The sequence below is a fragment of the Neomonachus schauinslandi genome, chromosome 4 (assembly GCF_002201575.2).
Source record: "Neomonachus schauinslandi chromosome 4, ASM220157v2, whole genome shotgun sequence".
NCBI classification, from domain to species: domain Eukaryota; kingdom Metazoa; phylum Chordata; class Mammalia; order Carnivora; family Phocidae; genus Neomonachus; species Neomonachus schauinslandi.
In genome coordinates, this window is record NC_058406.1 from 94,276,355 (window position 1) to 94,290,503 (window position 14,149).

The window sequence follows — 14,149 nt, forward strand, 5'->3', positions numbered from 1 at the left end:
AAAACTATTAAAATTAATGAGGGTTTAATAAAGTGGTTGGTTATAACAATTTTAAACATAAACTAGTAGCTTTCAAATGTAATAGCACTAAACCAGCTGAAATTTATACAACAAAAACAGTGTCATACCTGCAGGAGCAACAACAAAAATAAAAACAAATATTTTACTTTAATGTGGAAGCACCAAAGTGTCCATTGATGGATGAATATATAAACAAAATAGGGGACATACATATATAATGGATTCTTACTCACCACCAAAAAGGAAGGAAATGCACATGCTAGATATGGATGAACCTTAAAAACATGAGGCTAAGTGCCATAGGCCAGGCTCAAAAGGACAAATACTGCATGGTTCCAGTTATATGATGTATCCAGAGTTGTCAACTTCACAGAGAAAGTAAACAGAATGGTTGCCAGGGGTCTGAGCTTGGTGGGGGAATTGGGGAACCAGGCAATTACTGTTTTATAGGTACAGAGTTTCAGTTGGGAAAGATGAAGAAAGTTCTGGAGATGGATGGTAGTGATGGTTGCACAGCCATGTAAGTGGGCTTAATGCCATCGACTGTATACTTAAGAATGGCGAAGGTGGTAAATTATATGTTATATGTATTTTACCACAATAAAAAAATTTGAGTTTAACTTTAAGAAGATCTAAGCAGGCCTCATAAGAAATAAAAATCCTACAAAGCTTTACTGAGAGATATAACAGAAGACTTGATTAGAAGGTGAGATATATCAATTTTCTTCCCATTCCCCCCAAATATATCTATATCTTCATGGGAAGGGGGGGATTACAGTCTAATTCCAAATTATTTCTTTGTTTTGACTAGGATAAAATAATTCTAAATTATTTTGAAAAAAATAAGCAAATTAAAACACCTAAGAAAATGCTGGAAAAGCAGGAGACTAGAGGAATACTTCTGCTCAATGCCACCACATATTAAACAACTATAGTAATTAAAGAAATGTGGTGCAGATATGAGAATAACAAGACAAACTGATGGTGCAGAATATGTGTTTGGAAATAGACCATGGTGTATCTGAAAATTTAATGTATATAATTTAATATATCTCAACAAGAAAGAAATTCTTCAGTAACGAACATGTGGAAAAATATTTAACTTCACCTTTATAAGCTACAAAAAAAATGCAGACTAAATGAGCAAAACACCATTTTTTGTATATCCAATTAGGTAACCGTCTTTAAAATTATAATAGTGCTGGTCAGACTGTGGTAAAACAGGCACTCTCATCCACTACTTTCCAAAAGAAGTGTGCCACTCGCAATTTCACTTTATGTTCTAAAAGCCTTAAAATGTTTATATTCTTTGATCTCTTAATTCAATTTCAGAGAATTCTAAGGAAATAAGATAAAATATGGAAAATTTTGTTTATGATGGCATTATTAATAGGAAAAAAAAAAAACCCCAGGAACAATCTAAATGCTTACAATATGGGAACAGTTATATAAATTATGGTACTTTTATATAATGGAATATTAAGTAGTTATAAAAAGTATTTATGGTAAGAGACTCACACAGACATGAAAATGATTATTTTAAATGTTGGTGTATCCATATGATGGAATATTATGCAGCCATTAAAATGACAGCCATTTCATTACAATTAAATAAAACTAAAAATTCAGTTCCTTACTCACACCAGTCACATTACAAGTCCTCAACAGCCACATAGGACTGGGTAGTACAGACACAGAACATTTCTTTTTTTTTTTTTTTTTTTTTTTTAAAGATTTTATTTATTTATTTGAGCCAGAGAGAATGAGAGAGAGAGAGAGAGAGAGAGAGAGAGCACATGAGAGGGGGGAGGGTCGGAGGGAGAAGCAGGCTCTCCGCCGAGCAGGGAGCCCGATGCGGGACTCGATCCCGGGACTCCAGGATCATGACCTGAGCCGAAAGCAGTCGCTTAACCAACTGAGCCACCCAGGCGCCCGACACAGAACATTTCTATCATCATAGAAATTCTATTGGACAGCACTGTCACAACTTTAGAAAATTAAACTTATAGATTTGTAAATTCATACATTTATCTTTCCCCCTATAACTTTATTAAACAACTCAAAAAAAACCCCAGCACAGATAAAAGAAAACAAAAATCACCCCAAATCCTTCCACCCTAACCCAACCTTCACCTACTCTGTTCTAATACATGTCTTTTTGTTCAGGTATAACCAGAGTGCATACGTGGTCCCATTTCGAAAAGTATTCCTGGTAGGCAGTGGCCATATAGTGGTATAGAGAATGTGCTGGACTCCTGCACATAGTGAGAAGAGAAAAGCCAACATCAGGTAGTTGGGTAATGCAGAAATTAAAATAGATTCCTGGGGAACAGTAGGACTATTTAGAAAGTATAGATAGGGATGGCCTCTCAGTGAAAGTTCCATCTGAGCTCAGATCCTAAAGACGAGAAAAAAGACAGCCATGTGAAAAGCCTTAAGATTGTTTCAAACAGAAGGAAGAGCTCAGTGCAAAGCACAGAAAAAGGCCATGATGCCCCCAGCGAGCAAGGAATAGGGCACGGCCTCTGAGAGGCCAGCAGGGAAGAGATCATGGGAGGGCCCTGCAGGCTGCAGTGAGGAGTCTGGATTTCACTCCAAGGCCAATGAGAAGTCTCTCAAGGGTTTTAAGCAGGAAAATGACATGATATGGATTCTACTGTAAAAGATTTCTCTAACTGGTGTGAAAAGAATAGATGGTAGAGAGGAGGCTCAGAGTAGACATTATTCCAGTGGTCTAGGCAAAGCAATGCTGGTGTGGTAGACCATGGGAAAAAAAAAAACAACAAAAAAAATCCAGAGTGCCATGTTGGATATGATAGGTTCAAGATCCCTTTTAAATCTCTACACATAAATGCCTGAAAGCAGGCAGTTAGATTTACAAGTCTGCAGTTCAGCAGAGATCTGGCCTGAAGATAAAAATTTGAGAATCACCAGTTTATCAGCTATATTTAAACAATGGGGTTTGATGAGAGTACCTAGAGAAGAGAATCCAGGGTCCAACCTTGAGGTAATCCAATAGTCAAAGGTCACACAGAACAAAGATTGAAAAGACCTGGCCAGTGAGACAGGTGGAGAGAAATTCAAGAAAGATGAGTTAGACAACTGTGTTTGCCTCTGTGAGCAAATAAATCTAAGATGATCTCCAAATGGTGTATATCCTTTCATTTCTTTGCACTGTAAACTCTCAAATGAACGGGTAAATGTAAGGACAGTAAAGTCTGCATTATCTAATAGCAAAAGCAGCAGAGAGAAACGGTTACAGTATTCCACCCCTCTCATTACCTTGCATGAGGTAAAGTAGTAGCAGCCAAACAAAGATTCTTAAAGAGGTAACCTGAATCCACCAACTGCTGAACAATGGAAACAACACAACTCGAACAAGCCCCTTCCGAGTCAGAGATGTCCATGGAATTTCAGGTTTGGCTTTGGCAAATGTTGAGCCTTTAAATATACAATAAAACAAAACATCAAACATTTACATACACTATACTAATGCCTACTCGTAACACTGTGTTAAGAACAGCTGAGAGCAAAAATCACCATACAGCCTGTTTGGTTAAAAAGAATCCTCTTAGATATTCATTAAATACAGTGACTTCTTGCCTCAATCACTAAGACAGGAGCTCAAAATAAGTCAGGCTGACTCGAATGTTATACAATATATTTTTCTCAATTACACAACAGCAGTTTCCAAGTTCATCCCTCTTTCACCCTAACGTGATTTATATAACCACAAAGAAGCAAAGCAAAGGGAAAAAAAAATCCCAAGGCCTGAATGATGAAGGAAGAATATTCCTTTTGGAAATTACACTGTCATATAGGGACGATATCTAAAAAAGAATCTCTAGCACCACTATGAAATAATATAATAAAATACATAAGAAACAAACCAACTTTACAACTCACCTCTGATTAAGTCAACGTCAATCAAGTCTGGTTTTATGTGACCCATCTTTTTTGGTTTGTTTTTGAAGCCCTACGATAAGACAAAACAAAACCAGAGATAAGGGTAAAAAGCCCTTTTAAATACAAAAGGTAAACTTACATTTCTTTTTTTCTATATCTGACTCCCTTTTACTGGGGACACTTTAATCCTAATGTTCTTAAAATAACTTATCATTAATGTTTTAGTTTGTAGTTTACCAAGTAATGCAGGAATATACGTTTATCGCTTTTTAAAATGATCCAACAATGCCAAAGGATCAGGAAGTACAAAATAATAGTCCCTTCATTCCTTCTCCTCTCCTCCCGGTTTCAGTGATCAAAAACAAATAACTTTCATCTTTTTTTTTTTTTTTAAACCGGTTCTCTTGGTATTTACTTCCATACTTTTTTTTTTTTTTTTTTTAAGTAAACTCCACATGCAGCATGGAGCCCAACATAGGGCTTAAACTCACAACCCTGAAGACTTGAGCTGAGATCAAGAGTCAGGTGCTTAACCGAATGAGCCACCCAGGTGCCCCTACTTCTCTACTTCTAAATAATATGTTTATACTGCCATTTTTTAATTTATTGATTTTAGAAATAATCCACTGACTCCTAATACAGTATATGAGAATTTAGCTCTCTTACACAACTAATCCCCACATCCTAACTTCCACCTCCAAAACATAAATCCTTACAATAGTTATATTAATTTTTGATAAATCAGTAATTAGTAGTTATGATATGATCACTATTAAATATTGTTCCCTGTAAGCCATATTTTATATTCTCCTAATTTACTCTACAGAGTCAGCTAAAACATCATTTTCCAAATACTCAAATGCCAGAAAATTAATCGAAGTCTTTTTTTCTTGAAAAAAAAAAAAAAAATTCCTGGAAATGCCCTTCCCAGAAACTTCTATCTTCCTGCTGCAATCAGACTGGTTGCTCTCGGGGCCGGCTGCACAGCTAGCTCTTTATGCAAGACTTCTCACTATCACCCTGACAACTCCCTTCACCTCTGTGGTGAATCTCTAGCTCTTACATCCCATGTCTCTGGAGTGCATCCTTCAGAAGCTTCCTGAGAAAGGGGTCACAGAAGATATCTTTTTTAAGCCTCGCATGTCTGAAAATGAATTCATTTTACCCTTATGCTAATAAAAGGTTACACTAGAGTGTAGAATTCTAAGTTGTTAATAATTTTCCTTCAGGAATTAAGACATTGTTCTACTGTTTTCTAGCTTCTAATGTTGCTGTTACAAACTCTAGTGCCTTTCTGATTCCTGATCCTTTGAATGTCAATTGTTCCTTTCCTTTGAATCTTCACTTTATTCATGGTGTTCAGAAATTTGATAATGATATGCCTTGATATGAGTCTTTTACATCTCTTGTGCTGAGAATCCCTTCTATGTGGCTTTAGGGAAGTTTTCTTATAATTTATTTTTATATTTCTTCCCTTCTCAGACTTAACTTTCCTATTTTCTTTTTTTGTTTTTTGGGGTTTTTTTAAATTTAATTTAATTTTATTATGTTATATTAATCACCATACATTACATCATTAATTTTTGATGTAGTGTTCCATGATTCATTGTTTGGGCATAACACGCAGTGCTCCCTGCAGAACGTGCCCTCTTTAATACCCATCACCAGGCTGACCCATCCCCCCCACCCCCCTCCCCTCTAGAACCCTCATTTTGTTTCTCAGAGTCCATAGTCTCTCATGGTTCGTCTCCCCCTCTGATTCCCCCCCCCCCTCTCTTTTTTTTTTTTTTTTATCATATAATGTATTATTTGTTTCAGAGGTACAGGTCTGTGATTCAACAGTCTTACACAATTCACAGCGCTCACCATAGCACATACCCTCCCCAAAGTCCATCACCCAGCCACCCCATCCCTCCCACCCCCCACCACTCCAGCAACCCTCAGTTTGTTAACTTTCCTATTTTCTACCTCTTTTGTCTTTTTGACCTGCTTTCTGGAAGTTTCCTCAAGTTCTATTGAATTTTTCATTTTGCCTCTTTGAGTTCATTTCTTTCTGTTCTTTTTATTTTGGAGGATTTATTCAAATACCTAGTAATCACTGGCTTTCTTTATATATTAGAATGAAGCACTGAAAACCTGATGGACTCAATATTCTACTTCAAGGTACATATCCAAGACAAATGTGTATGTATTTCACTAAATAATGTGTACAAAATGTTCATAGAAGAGTAATTTCTAAGAGCTCCAGACTGGAAACTACCTAGCGACAATAATTGGATATTGCCCATCAACAGTAGAATGCATAAATAATTGTGGTGTTGTACTGAATAAAATACAATTATGCAACATGAATGAATCTCACAAACATAAAACTGAAAAAAAAATTAGACTCAAATGTGTATGTATTGTATAATTTCATTTATATAAAGTTCAAAAAGGCAAAACTAATCCACAGCACTAGTAGTCAGGAGACTGGTCTACCTCTGTTGGTAGTAGTGACTGGAAGAGTATGGAAGGGAAGCTTCTATGGTACTGCTAATTATCTATCTCTTGATCTTAATGCTGGTTACATGGCTACATTAAGTTTGAGAAAATTCCCCAACCTTTACACTTAAAATTTTGTTATATATGCATGTGTATAAGTATATCCATATTTACTGAACATGTTTTACTTCAACAGAAAACTTATTGGAAGCTCTATGTATATGAGCATAGCTTATAGACTTGGGATTTCACTGCAGAGTAATCAACCAGCTTAAGGGAATCACCAAATGTCAATATCTGGAGGCATTTTTTGTGGGGTCATTCAAGGCTCTTCAAAGAATATTCCAGTATTCTCCTTGGTTGAAGGTTAGGAAGGCTAAAGATTTCTGTGGTGGAAGTTTTGAGATTAAACCAAGGGGCTCACAATTCTGCTTTTAGTATCGTGATTCTTGCCTGCCCTCCAGTGTCCACAGACTGTTCTCCAATGAATTTTCTAAGAAATATCACCAGTCTCCTTCATGAGGGCATTGTTGCCCATCTTTAAGGGATTGATGAGAAGACAAAAGGTCCAATCTCTACGTATACGAAGTTATTCAATCCCCCATTTAACTGCCTCACATGAAACCTGGTGCATTCAAGTCCTAAGCCTCTCTGGGGAGCTCTGCAGGTCAACTGGCATTTTCCCCTGCTCTCCTAGCACTCTCTTCCATTCATTTTTCATCTTCCAAATATATGTTGATTCCTTATCTACTGAGATCTTCCTCCTCAATCTTTTTCCTCGACTTTGTGGATGTATTCATTTTATACAACCCCTTTATGGATTCCTTTCGTGTAATTTAGTGGTAACCCAGAAAGGAGAGATTATAAATTTAGTGTGTGGCCAATCTACCACATTTAACCAAAAATCTAGTCATAAATTTTTTTTTCAGGGCATGAAGAAAGAATCCTTTCAGGGCCTTTGTCTTCTACCACCTCAAATTAAAAGTAAGTTTGTGAATTATCTTTTGTGTTTCAAACTCCTGGTTTGACTCACAGTTTTGTTTCAATACTATTAATAAATAAAACTTTTAAAAGATGAATTTTAATTTTATATTCAACATGTGTAAATGCTAATCCAGCCTTTAAAATTAGGTATTTAAGCATTAAAATTAAAGTAAAAATTAAAGGTTACAGCCATTTCAGACATTGAGCCAGTATTGATCTTTAGTTCTGTTTAACTAATCAGATTTGGCCAAACAATTTCTCTTAAGTGGATCCTATGTTTCTATCCATTTCAACTACAAACTATAGATTTTAGAGGAGAATGTTCTAAAACCCTACATGTAATAAAATTAAATCTAAGGAGGAATCAAAATTTGAAAGTTAGACATTTCAGAGAAAAAAATAATCCTTTGGAACACACGTACACTAATTTTTGAAATATGCATAACATCCATGGGAATAACAATTATCTTGGCTACATACAAAATCAGAAATTAAAATTGTAAAAGTAAAAATATCAATGTATTATTTTCTAACAGACAAAGACCTTGTGGACCTTTATTTCCTTCAGACAAATACCCAGAAATGGGACAGCTGGATCAGATCATAGTTCTATTTTTTTTTGAAAAGCCTCCATACTGTTTTCCATAATGGTTATTCCAGTTTACATTCCCACCATCAGTATATAAAAGTTCTCTTTTCTCTACATCCTCACCAACACTTACTATCTTCTGACTTTCTGATAAGAGTCAAACGGTCCTGACAGGTGTGAGGGGATACCTCACTATGGTTTTGATTTACATTTCCCTGATTATTAGTGATGTTAAACACCTTTTTCATATACCCATTGGGTATATCTTCTTTGGAAAAATGTCTGTTCAGGTCCTTTGTCCATTTTTAATTGGATTACTTGTTTTTAACTATTGAGGTGTAAGAGTTCCTTATATATTTTGAATGTAAACCATTTATCAGATATATGGTTTACAAATATTTTCTCCCATTCCATAGGTTGCCTTTTCATTATTGCTTCCTTTGCCGTGCAAAACACTTTTTAGTTTGATGTAGTCTCACTTGTTAATTTTTGCTTTTGTTGTCTGTGCTTTTTTGTCAAATTCAAAAAACTCTTGGCCAATGAGCCCCTGGTTTCTTCTAGGACAATTTCAGGTCTTACACTTAAGTCTTTAATCCATCTTGAGTTGATTTTTATGTGTGGTGTAAAATAAAGGTCCAATATCATTCTTCTGCATGAGGATATCTATCCAGTTTTCCCAACATCATTTATTGAAGAGACTCTTTTTCCCATCATGTATTTTGGCACCTCTGCCAAAGGTTAGTTGACTGTGTAAGCATGGGTGTATTTCTGGGGTCTCCATTTTGTCCCATTCGTCTATGTGTCTTTTATGACTGTATCATACTGCTTTGATTACTATAGCTTTGTAATATAATCTGAAATCAGGAAGTGTGATGCCTCCACCTTTGCTCTTCTTACTCAAGGCTGCTTTAGCTATTTGGAGTTCTTTGTAGTTCCATACGAATCTTAGGATTTTTTTTTTTTTTTTTTGCATCTGTGAAAAATACCATTGGAATTTTGATAGACTGCTTTTAATCTCTAGATTACTTTGGGTAGTATGGACATTTAACAATAGTTCTTCCAATCAATGAACATAAGATATCTTTCCATTTTTTTGTGTCTTCTTCAATTTCTTTCATCAATGTTTCATAGTTTTCAGTGTACAGATCTTTCACCTTTGTGGTTAAATTTGTTCCTAAATATTTTTTTTCTTTTTGATGCTATTGTAAATGGAATTGTTTACATACATTGTTAATGTATAAAAATTTTCATTTTCATTTTCATTTGTCTCAAGATTTTTTTTTTCTCAAGGTATTTTTGATTTCCTCTTTGACCTATTGGTTGTTCAAAAGTATGTTGCTTAATTTCCACATATTTGTGAATTTTCCACTTTTCCTCCTGTTACTGATTTCTAGTTTAATACCACTGTGGTCAGAAAAGGTACCTGAAATAAATTCAATTTTCTTAAATTTGTTAAGACTTGTTTTATGATCTAACAAATTATCTATCCTGGAGATATTTCCATGGGTGCCTGAAAAGAATGTGTATTCTGCTGCTGTTGGGTAGAATGTTCTTTATGTGTCTGTTAGTTCTATATGGCCTAAAGTATAGTTCAAGTCCAATGTTTCCTTAGGATTTTCTGTCTGGATGATCTATCCATTGTTGAAAGTGGGGTACTGAAGCTCCCAATGATTACTGTATCATTGTCTATTTTTTCCCTTTAGGTCTGTTTATATTTGCTTTATATATTTGGGTACTCCTACACTGGATGCATAGATATTTACAAATGGCATATTCTCATTGTTTTCTTTCTTGTTCTGATAGTTTGTTTTTAGTATAGAGAAATGCAACAGATTTCTATATATTGATTTTGTATCCTGTGACTTTACTGAATTCATTTATTATCATTGTTTTTGGTGGAGTTATTTAGGGTTTTGTAAATAATATATGATGTCATCAGCAAAATGTAACAGTTTTACTTCTTCCTTTCTGATTTGAATGCCTTTTATTTCTTCTTCTTGCCTAATTGTTCTGGCTAGGACTTCCAATACTATGTTGAATAAGAGTGGAAAAATGGGCATCCTGTCTTGTTCCTGATCTTAGAGGAAAAGCTTTCAGCTCTTCACCACTATGATGTTAGCTGTGGACTGGGAGATCTTGCCTTTTGTGACAAAATGGATGGACTTTGAGGGCATTATGCTAAGTGAAATAAGTCATACACAAAAAGACAAATAAAATATGATTTATCTTATATGTGGAACCTAAAAAAAATTAAAAACCCAAAACTAACAAGCCACACTTACAGATACACAAGAGATTGGTGGTTGCAAGAGCTGGGGGTGGGAGAAATGGGTGAACTGTGTTTTTCTATTAGTTTAAAGAAATTGAATAAAAATTAAAAGTAATAATAATAAGGAAACATTGGCCTCAAAAGACACATTAGATACAATGGACTTAACAGATATACACAGAACATTCCAACCACAAGCAACAGAATACACATTCTTTCTCAAGTGCACATAATAAATTCTCCAGGATAGATCATATTAGGCCACAAAACAAGTCTTAATAAATTTAAGAAGAATGAAATATCAAGCACTTTTCTGAACACAATGGTATGAAACTAGAAATCAATTACCAAAAAAAAAAAAGGAAAATTCACAAATACGTGTAGATTAAACCACATGCTACTAAAAAAAAACAATGCGTCAAAGAAGAAGTCAAAAGAGGAATTTAAAAATTTGAGAACAAATGAAAATACAACATACCAAAACTTATGGGATGAAACAAAAGCAGTTCTGAGAGTGAAGTTCATAGTGATAAATGCCTACATTAAGAAAGAACCCTAACAAATAAACAACACCTTAACTCTACAGCTCAAGAAACTAGAAAAGAGGAACAAATCCAGAGTTATAGAAGGAAATAGCAAAGATCAGAACAGAAAAAAAAATGAAATAGAAACTAAAAAGATGACAACAGAGAAGATCAACAAACTAAGAGCTGGTTTCTTTAAAAGATAAACAAAATTGACAATCTTTAGCTACACTTACCAAGGGGGGAAAAAAAAGGACTCAAATAAACAGAATCAGAAATGAAAGAGGAAATGTTACAACTGATACCATAAAAACAAAGGATCATAAAAAAAACTAATATGAACAATTATATGGCAACAAATTGGACAACCTAAAAGAAATGGATAAACTCCCAGAAACACAAAACCTCTCAAAACGGAGTCAGGAAGAAATAGAAAATTTGGACAGACTGATTAATAATAAGGAGATTGAATCAGTAATCAAAAACCTCCCAACGAAACAAAATTCCCATACCAGATGGCTTCACTAGTGAATTCTACCTAACATTCAGAGAATTAATATCAATCCTTCTCAAACTCTTCCAAAAAACAGAAGAGGCAGGAATGCTTTCAAACTCATTTTATGAAGTCAGCATTACCATGATACTAAAACCAGACCAGGACACTACAAGAAAAGTAAATTACAGGCCGATATCCCTAATGAATGTAGATAAAAAATTCTCAACAAAATATTAGCAAACTGAATTCAACAATACATTAAAAGGATCACACACCTCAATCAAGTGGGATTTATTCCAGGGATGCAAGGATGGTTCAACACTCACAAATCAATCAGTGTAATACGTTACATAACAAAATTAAGGATAAAAATCATATTGTCATCTCAATAGATGTAGAAAAAGCATTTGGCAAAATTCAACATCCATTTATGATACAAACTCTCAACAAACTGGGTATGGAGGGAATGAACATCAACATAATAAAGGCCATATATGGCAAGCTTCATTTTTTCATTCACTTGATTTTCTAAATATATATTACTAATTCACCTTGAAACTCCCTATAAGTGTTACAAATTTGCACCCAATATACCCAAACACAACAAATACCAGTTTCTTTTTTTCCCCCTTGAAGATACCTATATCAGTTTCCTATCTTCCTCCTCCTTTCTGGTCTCATTGTTTTCCAGGCCTGATATATAAACTGTCATCCTTGGACATCTCTTAATTATCCTGGAATTCCCTTTATCTCACTCTGTGCTGGCTATCCTGTTTCCTGTACTATGAATTCCTCTTTTTTGGTTTACTCATTCATTATAATACAGTATATGTTTTCCCATGCTTTCTGAGAGGGGACATGGGTGATATATTTTTTTGAAACTTTGAAAATCTGAATATATCTTCATGTGGTGCCTTATACTTGGCTAATAAACTTGGCATAAAAACTCCAACAGTATGGGGGTGAGGGAGCATCCCGTTTGTTGAACACATCCACACTAGGAGGGTGACATACCCCAACTCCACAGGAAAACAAGCTCCCATACTCTGGATCCTCCCAGACCTTGCCCTATGTATCTCTTCATCTAGCTGTTCATCTGTATCCATTATCATATCCTTTAATAAACTGGTAAATGTAAGTAAGTGTTTCTCTGAGTTCTGTAAGCCTCTCTAGCAAATTAATCAAACCTGAGAAAGGGGTCATGGGAACCTGATTTTAGCCATGTTGGACAGAAGTTGTGGGTAACCTGGGGACCTACTACTTATGACTGGTATCCAAAGTGGGGTGGCAGCAGCCTTGTGGGACTGAGCCTTTAACTTGTGGTATGTGACACTATATTCAGGTAGATAGCATCAGAGTTGAGTTGAATTGTAGGATCCCCTGAGTGGTTTCAGAGAGAACGGCATGGTGTTGGGGAACGCTTCCACATGTTTGGTGACAGAAGCAAAGTGTCTGGTGTGACTAGTAAAAGAGACACAAGAGAAACACACAAGGTAGATTGAACCAAGTTTGCTTTTTAAGTTCTGAAATATGATAATGCTCCTTAGTATAGTTGCTAATCACTCAAAAGATCCTTTCATCAACAAAATAAAGGCCATACATGACAAACCCACAGCTAACATCATACTAACATCATACTCAGCAGTGAAAAGCCAAAAACTTTCCCGCTAAGATCAGGAACAAGACAAGGATGTCTCCTCTCACCACTTTTTTTCAACATAGTGCTGGAACTCCTAGCTGCAGCAATCAGACAAGAAAAAGAAAAAAAAGGCATCCAAATTGGTAAGGAAGAAGTAAAACTGTCCTTACTTGTAGATTACATGATACTATATATAGAAAACCTAAAGACTGCCCCCAAAAACTATTAGAATAAATGAATTCAGTAAAGTTGTAGGACACAAAATTAACAAATGTGGATCATTTCTCTATACCAATAACTACTAGCAGAAAGAGAAATTTAAAAACAATCTCGCTGATGTTTGCATCAAAAAGAATAAAACACACAGGAATAAATTTAACCAAGGAGGTGAAAGACCTATATTCAAGAACTTTAAGACACTGATTAAAGAAATTGAGGATGACACAAATAAAAGATATACCATGGCTCATGGATTGGAAAAGTTAATATTGTTAAAATGTCCATAATACCCAAAGCAATCTACAGATTCAGTGCAATCCCTACCAAAATACCAATAGCATTTTTCACAGAACTAGAAAAAAATAATCCTAAAATTTGTATGAAGCCATGAAAGACCTCAAATAGCCTAAGCAATCTTGAGAAAGAAAAACAAAGCTGGAGGTATCAGAATATCAGATTTCCAACCATACCAAAGATCTATAGTCATCAAAACAGTATAGTTAGTACTGGCACAAAAATAGGCACATAGATCAATAAAACAGAATAGAGGACCCAGAAATAAACTCATGCTAGTATGGTCAATTAATCTACAACAAACAAAGCAAGAATACATAAGGAGGAAAAGTCAGTCTCCTCAATAAATGGTGTGGGAAAACTGGACAGCTACATACAAAAGAATGAAACTGGACCACTTTTTTAAACCACGTGCAAAAATAAACTCAAAATGGATTAAAGACCTAAATGTAAGACCTGAAACCATAAAACTCCTAAAAGATGCACAGTGAAGGAAACCATTAGCAAAATGAAAAGGCAACTTACTGAATGGGAGACGATATTTGCAAACAATATGTTCAACAAGCAGATAATATCCAAAGTATATAAATAACTCATAGAACTCAGCACCAAAAAAATAAATAATCCGATCTAAAAATGGGCAGAGGAACTGAAGAGACATTTTTCCAAAGAAGCATGCAGATGACCAAGAGACACATGAAAAAGTGCTCAACATTACTCATTA

The 14,149-nt window shown here is 35.0% G+C and overlaps 1 protein-coding gene across 3 annotated transcripts in view; it reads right to left on the reverse strand.

The window, feature by feature from the left end:
• The window catches only part of PHTF1 (putative homeodomain transcription factor 1), a 62,306-nt gene that overhangs the window by 37,314 nt on the left and 10,843 nt on the right, over positions 1 to 14,149 (reverse strand). For all 3 annotated transcript variants that reach the window (XM_021690273.1, XR_002480357.1, XR_006539892.1), the window contains 2 exons: positions 3,928 to 3,997; positions 3,304 to 3,462 (listed from right to left, as the gene is read on the reverse strand). In XM_021690273.1, coding sequence (XP_021545948.1) covers positions 3,304 to 3,462; positions 3,928 to 3,997 — 229 coding nt within the window. The remainder of the gene's footprint in view (positions 1 to 3,303; positions 3,463 to 3,927; positions 3,998 to 14,149) is intronic.